The 18,912-nt window shown below is 32.5% G+C and overlaps 1 protein-coding gene across 2 annotated transcripts in view; it reads right to left on the reverse strand.

The window, feature by feature from the left end:
* Positions 1-18,912, reverse strand: part of TBC1D15 (TBC1 domain family member 15) — a 105,612-nt gene that overhangs the window by 40,443 nt on the left and 46,257 nt on the right. For both annotated transcript variants that reach the window (XM_023504307.2, XM_012550480.3), the window contains exons 5-10: positions 11,517-11,727; positions 5,457-5,559; positions 4,076-4,273; positions 2,482-2,610; positions 1,914-2,017; positions 45-139 (exon numbers count right to left, since the gene is read on the reverse strand). In XM_023504307.2, coding sequence (XP_023360075.1) covers positions 45-139; positions 1,914-2,017; positions 2,482-2,610; positions 4,076-4,273; positions 5,457-5,559; positions 11,517-11,727 — 840 coding nt within the window. The remainder of the gene's footprint in view (positions 1-44; positions 140-1,913; positions 2,018-2,481; positions 2,611-4,075; positions 4,274-5,456; positions 5,560-11,516; positions 11,728-18,912) is intronic.

The following is an 18,912-nucleotide window of genomic DNA, read 5'->3' on the forward strand; positions in this document are numbered from 1 at the left end:
TCTTTCCTATCAGTGGCATTTCCAAATTCATACAGGTATATTACCTATAAGGTTCCTATAATCCCTCAGTCTGGAGTTTCTTTTCTCTTGCTCTTCACTGACAGATTTCCACTGCAGTTTCATCCGGAAATATTCATCACTAAAGAAGAAAATAATTTTATGCCAAAGGAAGTTTCTTATGTAATTTTTTTATTATTTGAGAACTCTTAATTTTTCTACAAAAACAAATCATCAAAATTTAAAAGGAATTGTCAAAAGTATTTAAGATGTCTAGGGGACACAATTTCATAAGGCAGCCATCATGGTTATATCCTTTAAATTACCATCATCAGATTAAAAATAATAATTTTAAATTTTTATTTAGTATTTTAAAATTTACAAATTTTTTTCCTAACAACCTGTGAGCAGATAGAACAGGTATCCCCATCATACAGATGAGGAAACTAAGATTCACAGTAAGTAAAGTTATTTGCTTGGTCACATAAGTAATAATGTCTAAAACTGGATTTGAACCTAGGCCTAACAATGCCAAATCTTTTACTTCTTCCATTACATCAATTAATGATTAAATAAACAATTTTTAATTGCCTCTAATTTAGGTGCTAGCTTAAAACATCTACAAAAATAACTTCACAGAGGCCACAGGAATATAGTCAGGATTAAAAAAAAAAAATTTACTTCAGTTCTTGAAATCTAATCTACTAAATAATATTCTGATCATAAAAATACATTAAAAACTTAAGTTTTTAAAGCAATTATTAAAAAAAACCCTTATAATAAAAAAAAAATTATTTATTAGCAGCATTTTCCAATCATTAGAACACTTCATCATAACAGGTAGATGATATAGTAAACATCATATAATAAAGATAACACTGAATATGAAGTGAAGATTTGGGTTTTCAAATCCTAGTTTACTATTCTGTGGCCTTTGGCAATACATTTAACTTCTGTGGCCTCAGTTTCCTCAAATATACAATAAGGAGGATGAATCAGTTAGATCTAATGACCTTTTATATACTAGCAAAATGTATAAAATATTAACGGAATTTTATAATAGTTAATTACAGTGATATCATTAACAGAAAACATGAATCACTGTCACAAAAAACAATTTTCAAATCAATTAGTAGGAAATTTAGCCTAAGAAAACTTGATATTTATTAATCTCTATCAACAAATACATAATGATAAACTCTTAATTCTTTCACTTTAAAAAGGAAAAAACAGTAAATTAATTATATTTTTCTAATTTCTTTTAGTATTTAATGAATGCTAATCCAATTTAAGATATTTGTGAGAGCTTCCTAAGACAACAAATATGGTATGATATACTATTTAATCAGTATAAGAAAACTCTTAAAAGTCTACTAGTATTCGTCTGTAAAATTCTTTAACTTTATGAAGAATTCTGAATCAATAATCTATAAGTCTATCTTCTTAACATTTTTCAAGAGTTTCTTCACACTATGAAATTGGTTAGCATAAGAATTATCACTTCCATTTTACAGATGAGAAAACTGAAGAACAAAGAAGTTTAGTGCATCATCTGTTGGTGACACAGTTTGGCTGTGGAAGGGACAAGATTTCAAATTAAGACATTGAGATCCAAATCCAGTGCTCTTTACAAATAAGAATAATTTCCCCCAATTCTCAAAGCAAGCAAACAGCTCTCTTACAGTTCACAATGTCACGATGATAGTGCACCTGATGACAATGAACATTTGATACTGATCTATCACATAATAACAAAACTCTTAATTGTATTTCCATTTTTTAATAAAAATTTTCATGTGTCAACACTGAAATGTTCCACCTTTCATCTCCACACTAACATGAATGAGTCACTTATGTTTATACAATAATTCACAAATATTTATTAAACCTAATAAGTGTAGGACACTAATACTTACGTTTTTAACTTTTGCAAATGCAGTCTTTCTTCCTTAGTACTATTCCAAGGAAAATAACCCAGAAGGAATTTCCATGCTTGTTTTCTCAACATATGACTGAGTCCCTGAGGTAAGTGCACATTAAACAAATTAGTAATAATGAAAGAATGACTGCAGAACTTGCTCCTAACTGATGACAGAGTAAGGTTACATATTTATGGATTTTTCGTTAAAAGTTATCAATTCAATGAATATTATTTTTTCCTTATATCCCATTGAAACAGTTGAACTTCTAGAAGTAGGCAGCATGAGCATGTGGATTATGATTATGATATCATGATTAATAAGTGGATTTTAAAGACAAATCTAGTTGCTATAATACCAGTTACTAATGCTTTATTACATCCATAGGCCATGACATTTACAAAGACAAGAAATGTTTTTCCCTAACTTCCAATTAACTCTTCCCTCTGACTCTCAAAAAGTTTAAAAGATTTCAGCATCAGCACCCTATTCCATTCACCTAGAGTTTCGGGGAAATAAATTGGCTCTCCCCTTGAATAACCCATGATTATAATAGTTAAATTACCCCTCTGAATATCATTTGCTTCATGCTATCTACATTTAAGATTCTTCCTTCGGAATCCATGTTCTTAGACCATTCATCCAGAGATACAGGATCTCTCCTCTGAACAGTAGGTCGTTCTCCTAAATCAATCTAAAAATGAAAGATAAGGTTAATGCATACTATTAAACAATGACAGGAAATAGCTTATTTCAAAATATGAAATAAAAATCTAGGTTAGGCATCATATGTACCATCACTTTTAGAAATGTTTTTTCATTTATTTTCTTATTTCATAAGCTTATTTAGTAAGTAACATCTAAATTATCTAGTATAATTGGTATCAAACATTATTTCCCCCTGCTAACAAATACATAAATGTTGAGTACTAAAGTAAAATAAATAAATAAATATCACAGAATTATAAATTAGAGCAATAAAAGACCTGAGAAATATCTAGAAACCGGGAGTTTGTAATCTTTTTCTTTTCTTTTCTTTTCTTTTTGGAGGGGGGTAAGGGTAGGGATCATGGCAGTTTAGTGAATCCTCAGAATAACATTTTCAAATAAAATAAGCAATGTGAGAAAACTAAGGAAACCCATTATATTGAAATCATTACCTACATTTTTTTAAAAGGTTCACAGATTCACAGATCCAAGGTTAAGAGCCCCTGATCTAAACCAACTTCCTCTTTTTATAGATGAAGAAATGAAGTGACTTTTCAGGGCAATCACACATGGATCATAAGAAGAGCTAGAAGTACTAACTCCAAGACTAAACTCTTTCTGGACTACACTATGCTAAATTCTCATATTGCAGCAAATTATAAAGAGTATAACAAACCGTTCAAACCAGGACACATTTTTTTTTAATTTGGTTATAAATTTATTATATGAATATATCATCTAGAACACATTTTTACTCACCAATAAAAAATTTACTTTAGACAACTGATCCATGACTTGCCCTTCCTTATGCAACATTAATAATTTTATACTACACTTGATTTAGTAGATGGGATAATTTAGAATTAATCAGATTTATAAAATAAGCCATTTTTTGGCAGTATAATTTTATGTTTTAAATATATTCAAATCTAGAACTTGTCAAAAACTAAAGACCTCTCTGAGCAGTATAAGATTATGTCACAATTCAGAGCTTAAGGCCAGTTTTGAGTAAAAACAAATGACAACAAAAACTCTACATAGGGAGAAAAAAGCAAAATGAAAATAAATTAAGTCCATAATCAGCTAGCTAACAAGAAAATATTGGTTTTAGGCAAATTCCATAAGTAGAAATAGAAGTTTACTGGGCAGAGGTTACTCCCTCAAAGTTACAGAATACCATGGCAATATATTGCCCATCAATAATAATAAGGAAGACCTCAAAGAAAAAAAGTTGTTCAAGTTAAAAATCAAAAGGATTTGATAACAAAAAGTACATTATAGGTAGTGAATGTTAAACAGTGATGGATGGAAATCTCAAGAACAAAGGAGCAGAAGATAGTAACATGCCATCATAATCAAATTGATTCTAGTTTTTACACATTCAGCACAAGAAAAAAAAAAGGGTTTTCTTTTTAATCAATAAAACTTGTATAAATACATTTTTCACTCACTCTAGTGATAACTTCAAATCCTGGTTCTTCTTGTTGGTTTATTTTTAAACCTGGAATAGCATCACTAAGAAAATCTGCCATTTCTGAAGGTGGTCGCTGATGAGTTGAAGGATCATTGCCTCTCAAACTATCAAAAATGTAGTTTGTGACTTTAGAAAATCCTACAAGAGTTGCTGTATATGGGTCCTTTTTTATTTTCTGCAGAACAAGAAGACAAACATATTAGCAGTACTATACCAAAGAAGGAATAAATGAACATAAACAGAAGTGTCAAGCAAAATAAGAGATGAGAATCAAACTAAAGTAAAGAAGATTTTCTAAGATTTTCATTAGAAGATTCTATTATTTTCTGGGAAGAAAAAATTAAATTTCTCTATGCTAACCTTTTAATTTGAATACAAATCAAAGAAAAGAGATTCTCTTAAATATTAACTTGCTGCTAAATTGCCAAAGAACAAGTGATGTGTGGGTCTCATTCAGTCCACATACAACAAATATGTATATAGTCCTTACTTTCCAATGGTGAATAGCCCACGACAACTTTCTTCTGTCTAGTAGTCCTGCCTTCACAGAAAAAATATTCTTGAAGCATGATATATCCTATTACAATCTTCAAAATCTATTTAATATATATCTGAAAACTGATTACTTAAGTAATATTGACTTGCTTGTAAATAAGTTAAAGTATGTGATACTCACAAAAGACAAAGTTAATTTATGGAGCAACACTATGGATTGTAAACCAGAATATCCAACTACTTTCAAGTTGAAAATTAATCATTAGTGAAAATAAGGAAAAAAACTCATATAAGATTTTCAGAGAAATATTCTTATGTAGAAATCAGCAAGTTCAATAAAAAGAACATAAAACAATTTCATAATCAGAAAGCAGATATTTTAGTAGAATATAATTAAGTAAACAAATAGAACTAAATCTTCTAAGATAACATGGTTCCAAAATAATTGATGAGTCAATGACAAAGAAATCAATCCAGTCAGGTATTTTTCTGAGATAATTGTCTGAGTCACTTGAATTAGCCCAAAATATTCTACACAGTTGAATAATGCTAAATTTATTCAATATTAAAACTATTAATTCGTACTGTCAGAATTATGGTCATGAAGAAAAAAATATCACTGTCCTAACATTTAATAAAGATCAAGAAAGAACATGTTATCAACAACCTAGAGTGTTTCTTATTCTAAAATTTCAAAGCATGACTTGTCACTATAAAATGATAACTGGTTCCACAACTCACATATAAAGTCAACTTCCTTAAATTATAGACATAAGTTAAATGACATTTGGTAAAAAGAGTAAAAAAGTTGAAGGATTTTTGAAGACAGAAAGATTAACCCTACAAGTATCTAAAAGACATACTTGAATTAAGCCATAAGCTGGTTCATCAAGAAGATTTTCAAAGGACTGTGAAAGACCCTTATTCTGACAATTCACAAGAAGAGTCCTTTTATCCTGCAGAGATCTGAAACAAAATGAAGACTGTATTTTTAATTTATAGAAAAAGTGACATGCTGAAGTAACTACTGAATTTTTAAATAATTCATGCATTAGTATTTATATAAGAAAAATCTCCCATCTATTAAATAGCATTAATCTAATAACAACCTTAAAGTTGCAAAGCAATTTCCTCATGCCAACCCTGTGAGTCAGTACTATAATTATGCCTCCCTGTTTTACAGATGAATATGCTGGATTCAAAGAGAATACATGATCAAGTCTACAAAAAGAATATCTGCCAGAAATCAAAACCAAGTCTCCTGATCCAAAGCTAAATATCATTTAAATCATTTCCATTTCACCATGCTTCCTTTCTAATTTAATGTTCAGAAATATACAATGATATTTGCCATGAGGATTTAAGTTTACCTTTTATTTCTCCCAATAAGGAGAAGGAAGTGAAAGGGAGAGAAAATGTGTTAATAAAAAATGAAATTCATAAAATTCTTAAAAACAAATATCTAACAGCTAACTATAACTAGTTTTAAAACTTTAAGAGTCACAGAATTATTATGTCCTTAAGAGGCTTAAAAGAAATGAAATTCAGAAGTTGCCCCCAAGCAATGAAATCACAAGTCTAATTGCAATCCTGTCCCTAGTTTTTTTTTTTTCCAATTAATCTTTTAAAAATTATATTCTGTGCTACTATTAATAACATTAGCAAAACTGGCTATTCTTGTCATAAAAGTACATTTAAGTACAAAAGATGATATTATTTATCACACGTTCTAAAAAGCATTACTGTTAAGGTTCTAATTACAATTATAGGTTAGTCTAGATGGACTCTCTAACTTTTGAAATCTATGATTTGACTCCTTTATTCACAATCACAAACAAAAAATTTATGTACATATATATAACAATATTGGTTGGCAAACAAATTTGGTGGCAATTCTTTGTACAAATTTTTCTTAAAACCAAACGATATAAGTCCATTAAGACAGCTGAATAATTTTGAATAATCAAATATTTTTAATGCCTAAATCATAAAAGTTTCATTTTTTTTCCAACTTCTAAAGTTTTTGCTCAGGAAGGTAATTCAAATAAAGCCACAACTTTTAGGTCTTTAAAACAAAAATTTAATTTGTTTCACTCTACCTACAGTACCTATTTTATTATAAATGTCTGAGATAAGAACTTTAATAACAGTTATCTGTTTTCCAATTCTAACATTACTGGATGCAATAATAATTCTAAGGGATATGAAGTCCAAAATAGGATCTTGCTGAGAGACAGAGAACATACAGTTCTCAAACTTCCTAGGCAAAAGCAGTTTCTAAGTCTTTGGTGTTGCTAAAAGCAGTAAAAGGAATAAAGGCTAACTGTAAAGGGAATACCCTAAAGATATTGCTACATTTTCTCTAAATACCTATTTGGTTCATGTTTAATGTGGGGATTTACTGATGGATATACAACCTTACAGATTAGATATTCACAATATAAATTTTTAAGAGGTGAAAAAAGAAAACAGTAAAATTTAAGCATAGCATTTTCAGTAAGAAAAACTTATTCCATCTTCACCAAGAACATTTTAAAAATTCAATTAAACCTCAAGAGGCTTTAAATGTTAGAATGGAAGAGTAACAAATACAGTAATATTTCTCTACCCAAAGACTTTTCTTTTTTTCACAATAGCTCACTCTGTACTTAGCACAAAGCCAGACAGAAAATAGCACTTGATGCATGCTTGTTGAGAAATTGACTCTACTCAGAAGTAGCAAAAGAAAAGAAAAAAACCTCTGAAAATGAAAGCAGCAGGAATAATTCACCTTATACATAGATTCAAAAAGGAATAAATTTCATATGTATGAGAGAATTTTCTGGAAGATAAATAAAAGTACCTGGAAGATGGCTGTTTCAGATTTTTTATAATCTAATTAAAATTTCCAGAAAGGAGACCATGTTATACTGTCCAAGATTATCCAGACACATGTTTCATTCAACCTTCATAAAATAAAAGCAAATGACCAAAAAGAAGGATAACACCAAGGGCCTTTTCAAAAAAACAAGTTCAAGGACAAATTTCCTTTCCAACTACATAACACAACAAAATATTTTGCAAATATAATAAAGACTGTTAAGTCATCAAGAAAAGATCAAATTGTATATGTGTTTATGTGTAATATATATATATATATATATATATATATATATATATATATATATATATACTTATTGTATGTGTGTATACATACACACTCAAACTTCTAAGACAGAAAATATTCTATTATATTTTATAAAATTTTACATAAACCCATTAAAATGTTAAATTAATCTCCAGCTAGTCAGAAAACCTGGAAAATAAAAGTTACTCACAAAAAGAAACTATAGTTTCACTATCATATAGAAGTCTTAAAATTTAAATTTTCTATTTCCAAACTGTTTTAAGAGAAAAAATACAAAAATGGCAAATACCAAACTATCACATTAACTTACTTTCTGTAGCATACAATCAATTAATCAACAAGCATTTATTAAACAATTACTATGTGCCAGATGCTATCAGCTACTAGTGATATAAACACAAAAATGAAACAATCTTACTCACAAGAAGTTTACACTCTAAAATGTAAAATTATCTTGCCCTTGATTAAAAACTATCTTACCAAAAGAAACTTAAGACATCATCAGCCCATCCAACTTTTTATTTTGAAAATTTTATTAATTTTATTTTGTTAATGAGAAACCTGCTCCCCAGGAAGAGAACAGTTTTGCCCAGGTTACATAACAAGCAGCAGAGCTCCTGATTCCCAAATTTGTGTTCTTTCTACTAGATTACACTGCTATATGTCAATAAGAAAGTCACTAATGCTGTTATAGATTCATTCCTCATTTGTAAAAGGGAATTATAATAAATTTATTACATAACCTATAGGGGTTATGAAAAAGTGCTTTGTAAATCCTAAAATGCTATGTAAAAGTGGTTTATTTAAAAATCAAAATAAACAGTATCTCTTATCTGTGCTCCAAAGACCCTAAAGTATTTTTTAAAATCTGATTAAAATAACTATTTCTTTTAAATATCCTCATTAAAAAGATACCTCAAAAGGTATGATTCTAAACACTAGAAAACAATTTTAGGGATTGTGGCTTCCTTTTTTCACCAATGGCATAAAGAGGGAAACTAATAGTAATAGCTACAGACTGCTAGCTGCTACCTAGGTAGGTAAAAGTGCCAAGCCTGGAGTCAGGAAGTCATGAGTTCAACTCCAGTCTCAGATAATTACTAGCTGTGAAACTCTGGGCAAGTTATTTAACATTGTTCACCTCAGTTTCCTTATCTGTCAAATAAGCTGACGAAAACGGCAAACCACCCCAAGTATCTTTATCAAGAAAATCACAAAAGGAATTACAAAGAATCAGACATGACTGAAAATGACTAAACAACAATATTTAAGCAGTATTTAAAATTTACAAAATATTTATGTTGTCATTTGAGGCCAATAACAACCCTGAGAGTTGTATTCTGGGTAATTATAAATTAAGAAAATGAGACCAGAGAAGTTTAAACAACTCTCCTGTGATCACACAGCTAACAACTTTGGGAGAAACGGTTGCATACAAGTCTTCTTAATTTCAAGTCTTCCTAATTTCACATTTAACTAAATGCCCATTATGAGATGCTGCCTCTCTCTGATATTTTTTTGGGGAGGGAAAGGGTAAGAAGGTAGGCAAGGGTGTAGTATGGACGTGGATCTGTGGTTTTGTACAAAAAAAGAAATTTGCCATATAGACAGACCATCTCCTCCAAACCAAATCTACAAATCATTTGTAGCTTTCTATTTTAAACAGCAATCTGGCCCATGTTCACACTGCCAGTCAATCACACTCTAGTCACTTTGTACACACAAAAGCATAGCCTCTAATGCTTCTGAGACCAGGCACGGGGTTTGCCTAGAATGACAAAACTCCTATAAGGGCTGGTTGGCACTTGCTTGACAAAGTTAGCGCTAAGGGCACTATAAGGTGAAACGACCTGTCCAGGGCCAGATAGCTATGAGGTATTAAACAGAACTTAACGCAGGTCTCCCTAGCTCTTAAGATAGCTCTCTCTACTACCCCTTTTCTACTTCTACTAAACTGAAGAAACTAAAGCTAATTTGGAACTATGCTCAAAAAGTTATCAAATTGTGCATACCCTTTGATTCAGCAGTGTTTCTACTGGGCTTATACCCCAAAGAGATACTAAAGGGAAAGGGACCTGTATGTGCCAAAATGTTTGTGGCAGCCCTGTTTGTAGTGGAAAGAAACTGGAAACTAAGTTTATGCCTATCAGTTGGAGAATGGTTGAGTAAATTGTGGTATATGAATGTTATGGAATATTATTGTTCTATAAGAAATGACCAGCAGGATGAATACAAAGAGGATTGGCGAGACTTATATGAACTGAAGCTGAGTGAAATGAGCAGAACAAGGAAATCATTATATACCTCAATAACGATCCTGTATGAGGATGTATTCTGATGAAAGTGGATTTCTTCGACAAAGAGAAGATCTAACTCAGTTTCAATTGATCTTGACAAAAGCAGCTACGCCCAAAGAAAGAACACTAGGAAATGAATGTAAACTGCTTGAATTTTTGTTTTTCTTCCCGGGTTATTTATACCTTCTAAATCCAATTCTCCCTGAGCAACAAGAGAACTGTTCAGTTCTGCACACATATATTGTATCTAAGATCTACTGTAACCTATTTAACACGTATAGGACTGCTTGTCATCTGGGGGAGGGGGTGGAGGGAGGGAGGGGAAAAATCAGAACAGAAGTGAGTGCAAGGGATAATGTTGTAAAAAATTACCCTGGCATGGGTTCTGTCAATAAAAAGTTATAAAGTTTAAAAAAAAAAAAAAAAAAAGAAAAAAAGAAAGAAACTAAAGCTATAATTGAGTCAATAACATTGCTTTACTTTCAACTTTCAGCATATAAAGAAAAAAATAATTTTCCTCCATTAGGGCGTTGATATTTATCCAATTCAGACCTACCTAATATTAGCTCTCCTGTTCATCTTAATCATTTAATGTCATAAGTTAATATTAAAGAGTCTTTGCTAACAAGGAACAGAAGCATACTAGACCAGTGTCAGGAAGAATCTAGGTATGAATCCTACTTCTACAATATGCTAGCTTGTGAAAGTCATCAACTCTTTTTAAGTCAGTTTCTTTGTTTGTAAAATAAATAGTTGTACTAGTCATACTGTAGCATTATTTTAAATGTCAAATGAAATTGAAAATCACAATACTATATGTCAATTATTAATTCTCACGTTCTAGATTAGATCTATATTTTACCAGTACTTCCCCTGTCCTTTATGGTTCCAAGCTCAAGCCTCACCTCACATGTAAGTTCTAACTCAAATGATATTAACTACATCTGACTTCTTTGCCACTAACAATAATGGGCGGTCAGAGGGTATGATAAGAATTATCTCAGACTCTGTATAATGATGTTAGAAAAACATAGTAGACATAGATACTATCACATTATCTAAATTATTTCTAAACCTGTGTAATCCTATTAGACAAAGTTTTACTAAAAAGATTAATAGGTCATTTCTCACATTGGAAACTTTATGTTCTATTCCACTTGTAAAAAAAAAAGTTTAAGATTTCATGTTTAATAAAAAAAGGTATAATAAATAATAATAAATTCAATAAACTATGGTACTGCCATTTAGTTATAGTAAATATGGTGCTATTCTTTTAAGATGTTTTAAAATTTATCATCATTAAGTTTAATAAGCATAAAAATACACACAACATATATACTGAAGATATAATTAATGACTAAAATCAAGGTCATAGGGGAAATGAATACAGCAGGACTGAAGCAACACAGACTTCAGATAATAAAAAACTGAGAATATTTCAGCCTATAATAATTACAAGAGCCGAATTTGAAAAAAATATAAAATAATGTAATACTTACTCACACAGTACCACATATTTTTCAAGAGATTCAATCAGTAGTTTGCTATCTCCATGATGAAAATGAAGAGCAGGGAGAACGACATCATCCTTTAGACAGAATACCAAATAAGACCAGCCCATACCCTCTTTGTTTTGCTTGATTGACTTCAGGTCTGTCAAACTGAACAGGAATGACCATTTGCTTTTCCCATTCGTATGACTTGGAGCATCTTAAAAACAAAAAAACATGCCATAATATTTTGTTCACCTTTTTAAAAAAGTATTAATCAACCACTTCATGACTGCCTAATAAAAATTTTCTGCATCTATATGCATTATAATAAGAAAATCTATGCTTTTCCACCTATAGTGAATAGTGCAGGATATTTACTCTTATGTCAATTTTCATGATTGCTCCAGGACTTAAACTTTAAAAAAATTTATTCTTCCTTGTTTCAAATAATTTTCCCTATTTTCCACATTCTATAAAAATCACCCATAAGCTTGGAAAATTTTCCATATCTGTTGTGGCACACTAGTAAATCATGAAGTTCTTACCTGGGATTAAGACTCCTTAGTCACTTGAGAGTATCCACAATGAATAATAATGGTTAGTATGAATTACACACACACACACACACACACACATATGCATGCACACACACACGCTCACATGCGTGTGTGTGTGTGTGTGCAACATGAAGATAGAGATACATGGAAGAGTGATAATGGATACAGGGAGAAAAATGACTAAAGCTGGTCCTGGGTTCTAATACATGCTTCACAATTAATTAATTATATAACTCTGGGAAAGTCATAACTTCTCTGGCCTTAGTAACTTTATCTAGAAAAGAGGGGGGAGTTTGATTAGATAATCATAAAAGCCTTTACAACTCTAAAAGTATAACCTTAAATATTTATCAAGTAGTATAGAAGTACTATAAAACATTTATTTACACTCTAATTTTTGATTCTATTGTGAAAGACAATAACTTGCTATATTAACTTTTTTTAGATCACTGTGATTTTATGAAAATTTTCAGAAAGTACAAATGAAAGTACCTGGAGAGGGGTAGTGGAGAAAAATCTTCTCTGCCAGTCACTGTATAGCTTCACACATTAGTAAGGACTCAAGAAATGCTTTTTCACTAATTTATTCATTCCCTCTCAAAATTTTCATAACATTACAGTGAGGTTGAAAAAGTTACCAAATTAATACCTTTCACAATAAAATTATGCACAGAATGTAAATTACAAGTAGGAAACTATCAAAAAATTCTTTAAAATAATACTGAGTTCTACCTAGGAAATGAGAAATATACAACTCACATAAAACATATCTAATGTTCAAAAATATCTCATATTAAAATGTGAAACAATAAATCAAGACCTCAATCCAAAACAGGTAAAAGAGACGCATAAGTGTGATCCTGACAGAATAATTTCCTAATAATTATTTGGTTTAAATGTGTATCATCCCCATGCCAAAACAAGCATTCACACGAGCTTTTAGGAAACACCCACACATAGTGTCATGCGTTGAGCAGTCTTATCTTAACAGATGGTAACTAAAAAAATAACTTCAATATTGTTTCTATAAATAAAACACTTTTTAAAAAGAAAAATCATAAGTTCAAAACCCAAAAGGTATCTCTTTTTAAGACTCTTTTTCTTGACTTAAACTAAAAGTCTTATCTAACTTATTTGAATAAAAGTGATTAATTAATGTTAAAAGATAGATCTGCCAGAATTTGCTTATTCCTGAAAATGGTTTTCAGAGCTCAGGGCTACACCTCCATTTCACAACAAAGTATAGGAAGCCTTTGTATAAACCTCTGTACTTATTATATTTTAACTTATATGTGTGTTTCTCATTCCCTCTGCACCCTTTATTCTTTTTCATATCCTCCAGAAATTTGCTCCAACAATCATTCCTTCCATCTCAAATGTCTTCAAATTCCCTCTCTTCACTACTGCCTTTCCAAAATCTGCCTACCAAGATACTCAGGTCTCCCCACTTCTACAGAATCTTTTTCTTGGCCCCTGTAGACCATCCAGCTGTTTTTCCATTATTCATCATTTCCTGCTGCATTTCCTGAATGACCCACATAGATCTGAAATCTACATTTTTTTCATGACCAAGCACTCTTTTCAATCCACTGTAATCTAAATTTCAATCATTTCCCTTATTGGAGTATCCAATGGTCCTTTTTGAAGTTTTCTTATTTCCCCAATATCTTAACAATACTGACTAGTCTTTGTTGCTAGATACCTTTTCCTTACTTAGCTTCAAAGATCACATTTTTCTGCTTCTCTTTCCTTAAAAAAGGAAAACTCTCTATTTTCTCTCTAACTATTCTTTTTATGTCTCTCATTTTATTCACAGTTCCTTAATGGTTCAAATTCCTGTCCTGAACCATCCTCCCTTTCTCTTTTCTCTCTACATACTCTCCCTCGCACTTTGATTCATTCTCATTACTTCAACTGCTAAGTTAAATAAAAATGATTCCAAATTCATATTTGCAATCATGATTCCACTTCTCACTTCCAGATACAAATATCCCAATGTACTAAGAGGTATTTTCTACCTATTTGTGCCACCAGCATCACAACTTTGAACTGTCCAAAACCAAACATTTCCTGTTTATCTTCTATTTCTGCCAGTGATAATCACTAATGTTCAAAATTCAAGTGCTATATTTTATCCTCTAAAACCCAACTAGATGCCAAATCCTATCAGTTTCATCTCTGTAGCACTTTTCTATTTGTCCATATCTCTCCATTCACACAATCACTCTAATACAGGCCCCCATTCCCATCAACCTAGGATCATGGTTTTTATTTTTACTTACTTCAATAGAGTCTTTTATGAATATATCTGGTCATGTTATTTTTATGCTCAAAAATCCTCAGTTTCCTTAGTACCTACCTGAGAAGGTTTAACTTCTTTGCCTAGCTTTCATAGCTCTTCAGAGCTATGTATCAGAAGCTAGTATCAACCTACTTTTGCAAGCTCATTCAATATTTTTGCCCTCCAATCGACCAACAAGCAATCATTAAGATAACCTGGAAGTATTCTGTTTCCCAAATATATGCTTTAACCTATTTCTGTGCCTTTGTTAATGCAATCCACTATATCTACGATGACTCCCTCACCTGTCAAATTCCTAGCTATTCTCTATATCTCAACTTAAATGACATTTTCCATAAAGCTTTCCTTGTTTTCTCCTATTGGGGAATGCTCTTCTCTCTTAAAACTCGTATAGTATGTTAACTCTACACTCATGACACTGGAAGAGATCCTAAGGATCATCTAGTGTAACCCTCTTATTTTGAACAGAAAAAAACTGCAGGTAGTTTGATTTGCCCAGAATCAAAGATGTTAAAATTCAAAGATATAATTTCAACACAGGTCCTTTGTTTCTTGAGCTAAATATTCTTTTCAATGTATCACATTATTTCTATTTCAATTATCTGCATATGTGACAGTTCCCTATTACAGTGTATACACCATTACTACAACTTAACTAAACACTGTGACTCCCCCAACACCTAATATAGTGTTTGCAGTGGGAACTTCAATAAATTCAATAAATTTCTTGAATTTATCAGCTAAATTGAATGAACCAATAGATACCAATCCTAGGAAAATCAGATGTCATGAAATATACAGTTAAGATAAGAAAATTCCTGAAGAGTTAAGATGAAATCTGTGGTGTTCTCTTCTTTTGTATAATATGAAGGTTTTCTATGGGCAGGTTTCTTGGGGAGGTTTTCTGGAGGCAGCCTTAGTTTCAGTTCCAAGTAATGATCACTTCAAACGCAGCCAGGAGTTAAAATCCAGTCCTTCAAATTCTTGAGCTTCAGCCCCTAGCTCCCTTCAAATGTCTCCAGCCAGCACAAAGGTAGAATATGGAATGAATCTGTCTCTGCCTCCAAGAGGGGGCTTCTGTCCCTGGCCCTGAGAGCTTCTTGTTTATATGCTGTACACTGAGTACACACCAATCATTATATCACTGGGAAACCATTATTTGTTGTAGGATTAAATCAATTCTAAGCTAGATTTAAACAGTGTCTCCTCAATTCCACTTAGTACCTTGTTTCAAATTCTGCCCCAAAACATCTCCTTGTAGGATCAGATTAATCAGACTGAACCATGCTAAATTAGATAAGTATTGTCTCTATCAATTCTAATGACTTAACACTTTGTAAGGATTCCAACATCTCCCGCTTACTTTTTATTTAGAACATAAGGTGATCATGACCTCCCTGACTTCTCAAGGAGGTGAGAACCCCAAAAACAAGATGATCATGTCTTCCCTGCTCAAAAAAGAAATGAAAACACCATAAAAAGAAGGTGGTCACACCTTCCGTGATTTCTCAGGAAGGGAGATGAAAATATCAAAGGAAATAAGAAATCAAATCATATTAGTGGGTTTCTGAAGGGGTTCACTTGAAACAGGTATACATAAATTCATCAATATGGGAAGTATTACACATAATGACAGAAGCACATAGCAATATAACACAGGCTAGTAGTAATGTAACAAATAATATGAATCAACATGAAAATTTATACATGTCCATAAGTCCTAGAAATAGTCCAAAAGGAATCCATTGTCCATTAATTCATGTGCCAGGAATCCAATAATTCCTGCAAGCTTTGAAGCACTGCAATAGTTTCATCAACAATTTTTCATCTCGAGAAATCCAATGATTCCTACTGGTTTTCAAGTCCTTGAATCAGTCGCATCTTGTGTTGGGAATCCAATGATTCCTGAAGATTTTAAAGTTCTTTAACAGTCTCATTGTCAGCCATGTTCTTTCAGTGTCAGATGTTTCTTAAATCTTCTCCTTTGTTTTGAGGTTTTTCTCTTTTTCTCTAATGGACAAGGTAAATACGGCTCATTGGCACCCATCTGATTCCTTCTCCACCTGTAGAGATATATGCAAACCCTCTCCCCCAAGCAGTTAACCTATCTGGTCCGTTCCATTCATCACTTTCTGCATCTCTCCACATCACCTGGCGATTATCTAAAGATAGTGGAGCTGCTCCCACTGGACACTGCCCTTCTGGTGGGTTATAAAACCTGTCTTCCAGAGCCATTGCATCTTTATCAAAAATTTAAAAAATTAAGGGTATAGAGAACTAAATTTAGAAGTACTCTAGGGTTACCGGCGGGTCCCCCTTTCTTTTGTTTTTGGAGGAGTGTCTTAATGTCTGTTTCGTCTTTCTACGATTGCCTGACCTTGAGGATTAAAGGGTACGCCAATGGTGTGTAAAATCTTATACTGTGCACAAAAGTGTTCGAAATGTTCAGAAGTATATGCAGGTCCATTATCTGTTTTTATTTCTTGTGGCACACCCATAATTGCAAATGCTTGGATGAGGAATTCAGTGACCACTCAGGCTGTCCCTTTTGATGCTGGTATTGCAAAAGTGAATCCTGAAAGGGTACCTACCACAATGTGGATAAAAGACAGACGACCAAAAGATTTATAATGAGTCACATCCATTTGCCAGATTTCATTGGGTCTCAAACCACGAAGGTTCTTTCCTGGAGGGAGCGTGGGAGCGTGGAAAGGAAAGCAAGCTGTACAGCTTTTTACTATGCTCCCAGCTTCCTCTTTTGTTATCCCAAATTGTAAACATAAACTTCAAGCAGCCTGATGGTATTTACAATGGGATTCCTGGGCTTCCTTAAATAAAGGAGTATTGCCCAACATAGTTAGAAGGCTATCTGCCTTTGAATTTCCATCAAAAATAGGACCTGGAAGTCCACTATGACAGTGGACATGCAAGATAAAAATCTTACCTGGATACTTTCTTACTTGCTCTTGAAGTTCTTTAAAGAGCTGATATATATTAGATGCTGCAAATTTTATTTGCGCTATGGCAATTCTTTGTACCACACCTACAGAATAGGCTGAATCAGATATAAATATCTCCTTGATAATAAGTAAGAGCTAGCATGACTGCATATAATTCGTTCTGCTGAGTGGACTGAAAAGGAGTTCTGCCTACTCTATGGTTAAATCATGAGAGTATATAGCAAAAATATTTTGTTTGGATGCGTCTGTAAAGATAGTTGATCCTTTAAGAAGGACTTCAGAAACATTCTCTTCAAAAATCCATTGCCAATTATCTAATAGTCTGGTTATCTTTAATGGAGACCCATGTGCAAAATTTGGAGCCGTGGCCAATAAAATTTGCCACTCTGGGATGGGCCTTGCAACATACATTTTATACTATTACACAAATTAATGTATTTTGTCAGGTCTTATCCCAGATAATTGCACTATTCCCTTAATAGCCTTTAATAAAATTCTAGCCACAAGTACTGGGTAAGGAGTAAGGCTTTGTTCTGGTTGTGCTGGGAGGTTCACCCACTCTTCACACTGTCTCCTTGATGAAAGACTGCTGTGGGTGCCAAGGGTTTTGAGTTACTCTTTCAACCACACTGGATAAAGCCAGTTCAACTTCTCTCAAAGTCTCTTGTGCTTCTTTTGTAAGCTGGTATGGTGAATTTAAAGTAGTGTCTCCCCTTAAAATGTCATAGAGAGGTTGCAATTGATTGGTAGTCAAGCCTAACACTGAATTTTTTCTGTAGTGATATGTAGTTTGTAGTTGTTTCTATGGTCTTTTGTAGACATGCTTCTAACATTTGTTCCTCAGGTGCACACCGCAAAATATCATCCATATAATGTAACAACATTACTTTTGGAAATGCTTTTCTTATTGGAGTAAGAGCAGCAGCAACATACATTTGGCACATAGTAGGGCTATTTTTCATTCCCTGTGGCAAAGCTGTCCATTTATCTCTTTTATAAGGCTCAGCTAAGTTAACGGTGAGCACTGAAAAGGCAAATTTTTTCATATCCTCCTTATCTAGAGGAATAGAATAGAAATAATCCTTAATGTCTATAACCCAAAAATGCCATTCTCTAGGTAACTGAGTAGGAGATGGAAGCCCAGGCTGAAGAGTTCCCATAGTTTCCATCTGTTCATTTGCCTGTCATCATCCTCCATTTTCCAGATTTCTTTTTTATAACAAATACTGGGGAATTCCAAGGACTTAGAGAAGGTTGTAAGTGTCCTTGGTCAAGTTGCTCTTGCACTATATCTACTAAAGCCTGAATTTTATCGTTTTTTTCCACTGAATAGGAACTAGTGAGAGTGCTGGCAGGCCTTCAACAGCAGCCCTGCCTAAAAAGCCAAAGTACTTAATTGTAATCCTATCTGCTGTAAAATGTCTCTTCCCCACAGATTGATGGAGATTTTTTCAACCACAAAAGGAATTAAAAACTCCTCTTTCAATTTCAAATGTCCATCTCATATGGGCAATACTAACTTCAGCTGCTATTGATCCTCCTACACCAGACATGTAGGTGTTTGCCTTAATCTTTGACCAGTG

This window comes from Sarcophilus harrisii, chromosome 5, assembly GCF_902635505.1.
Source record: "Sarcophilus harrisii chromosome 5, mSarHar1.11, whole genome shotgun sequence".
Classification (NCBI taxonomy): domain Eukaryota; kingdom Metazoa; phylum Chordata; class Mammalia; order Dasyuromorphia; family Dasyuridae; genus Sarcophilus; species Sarcophilus harrisii.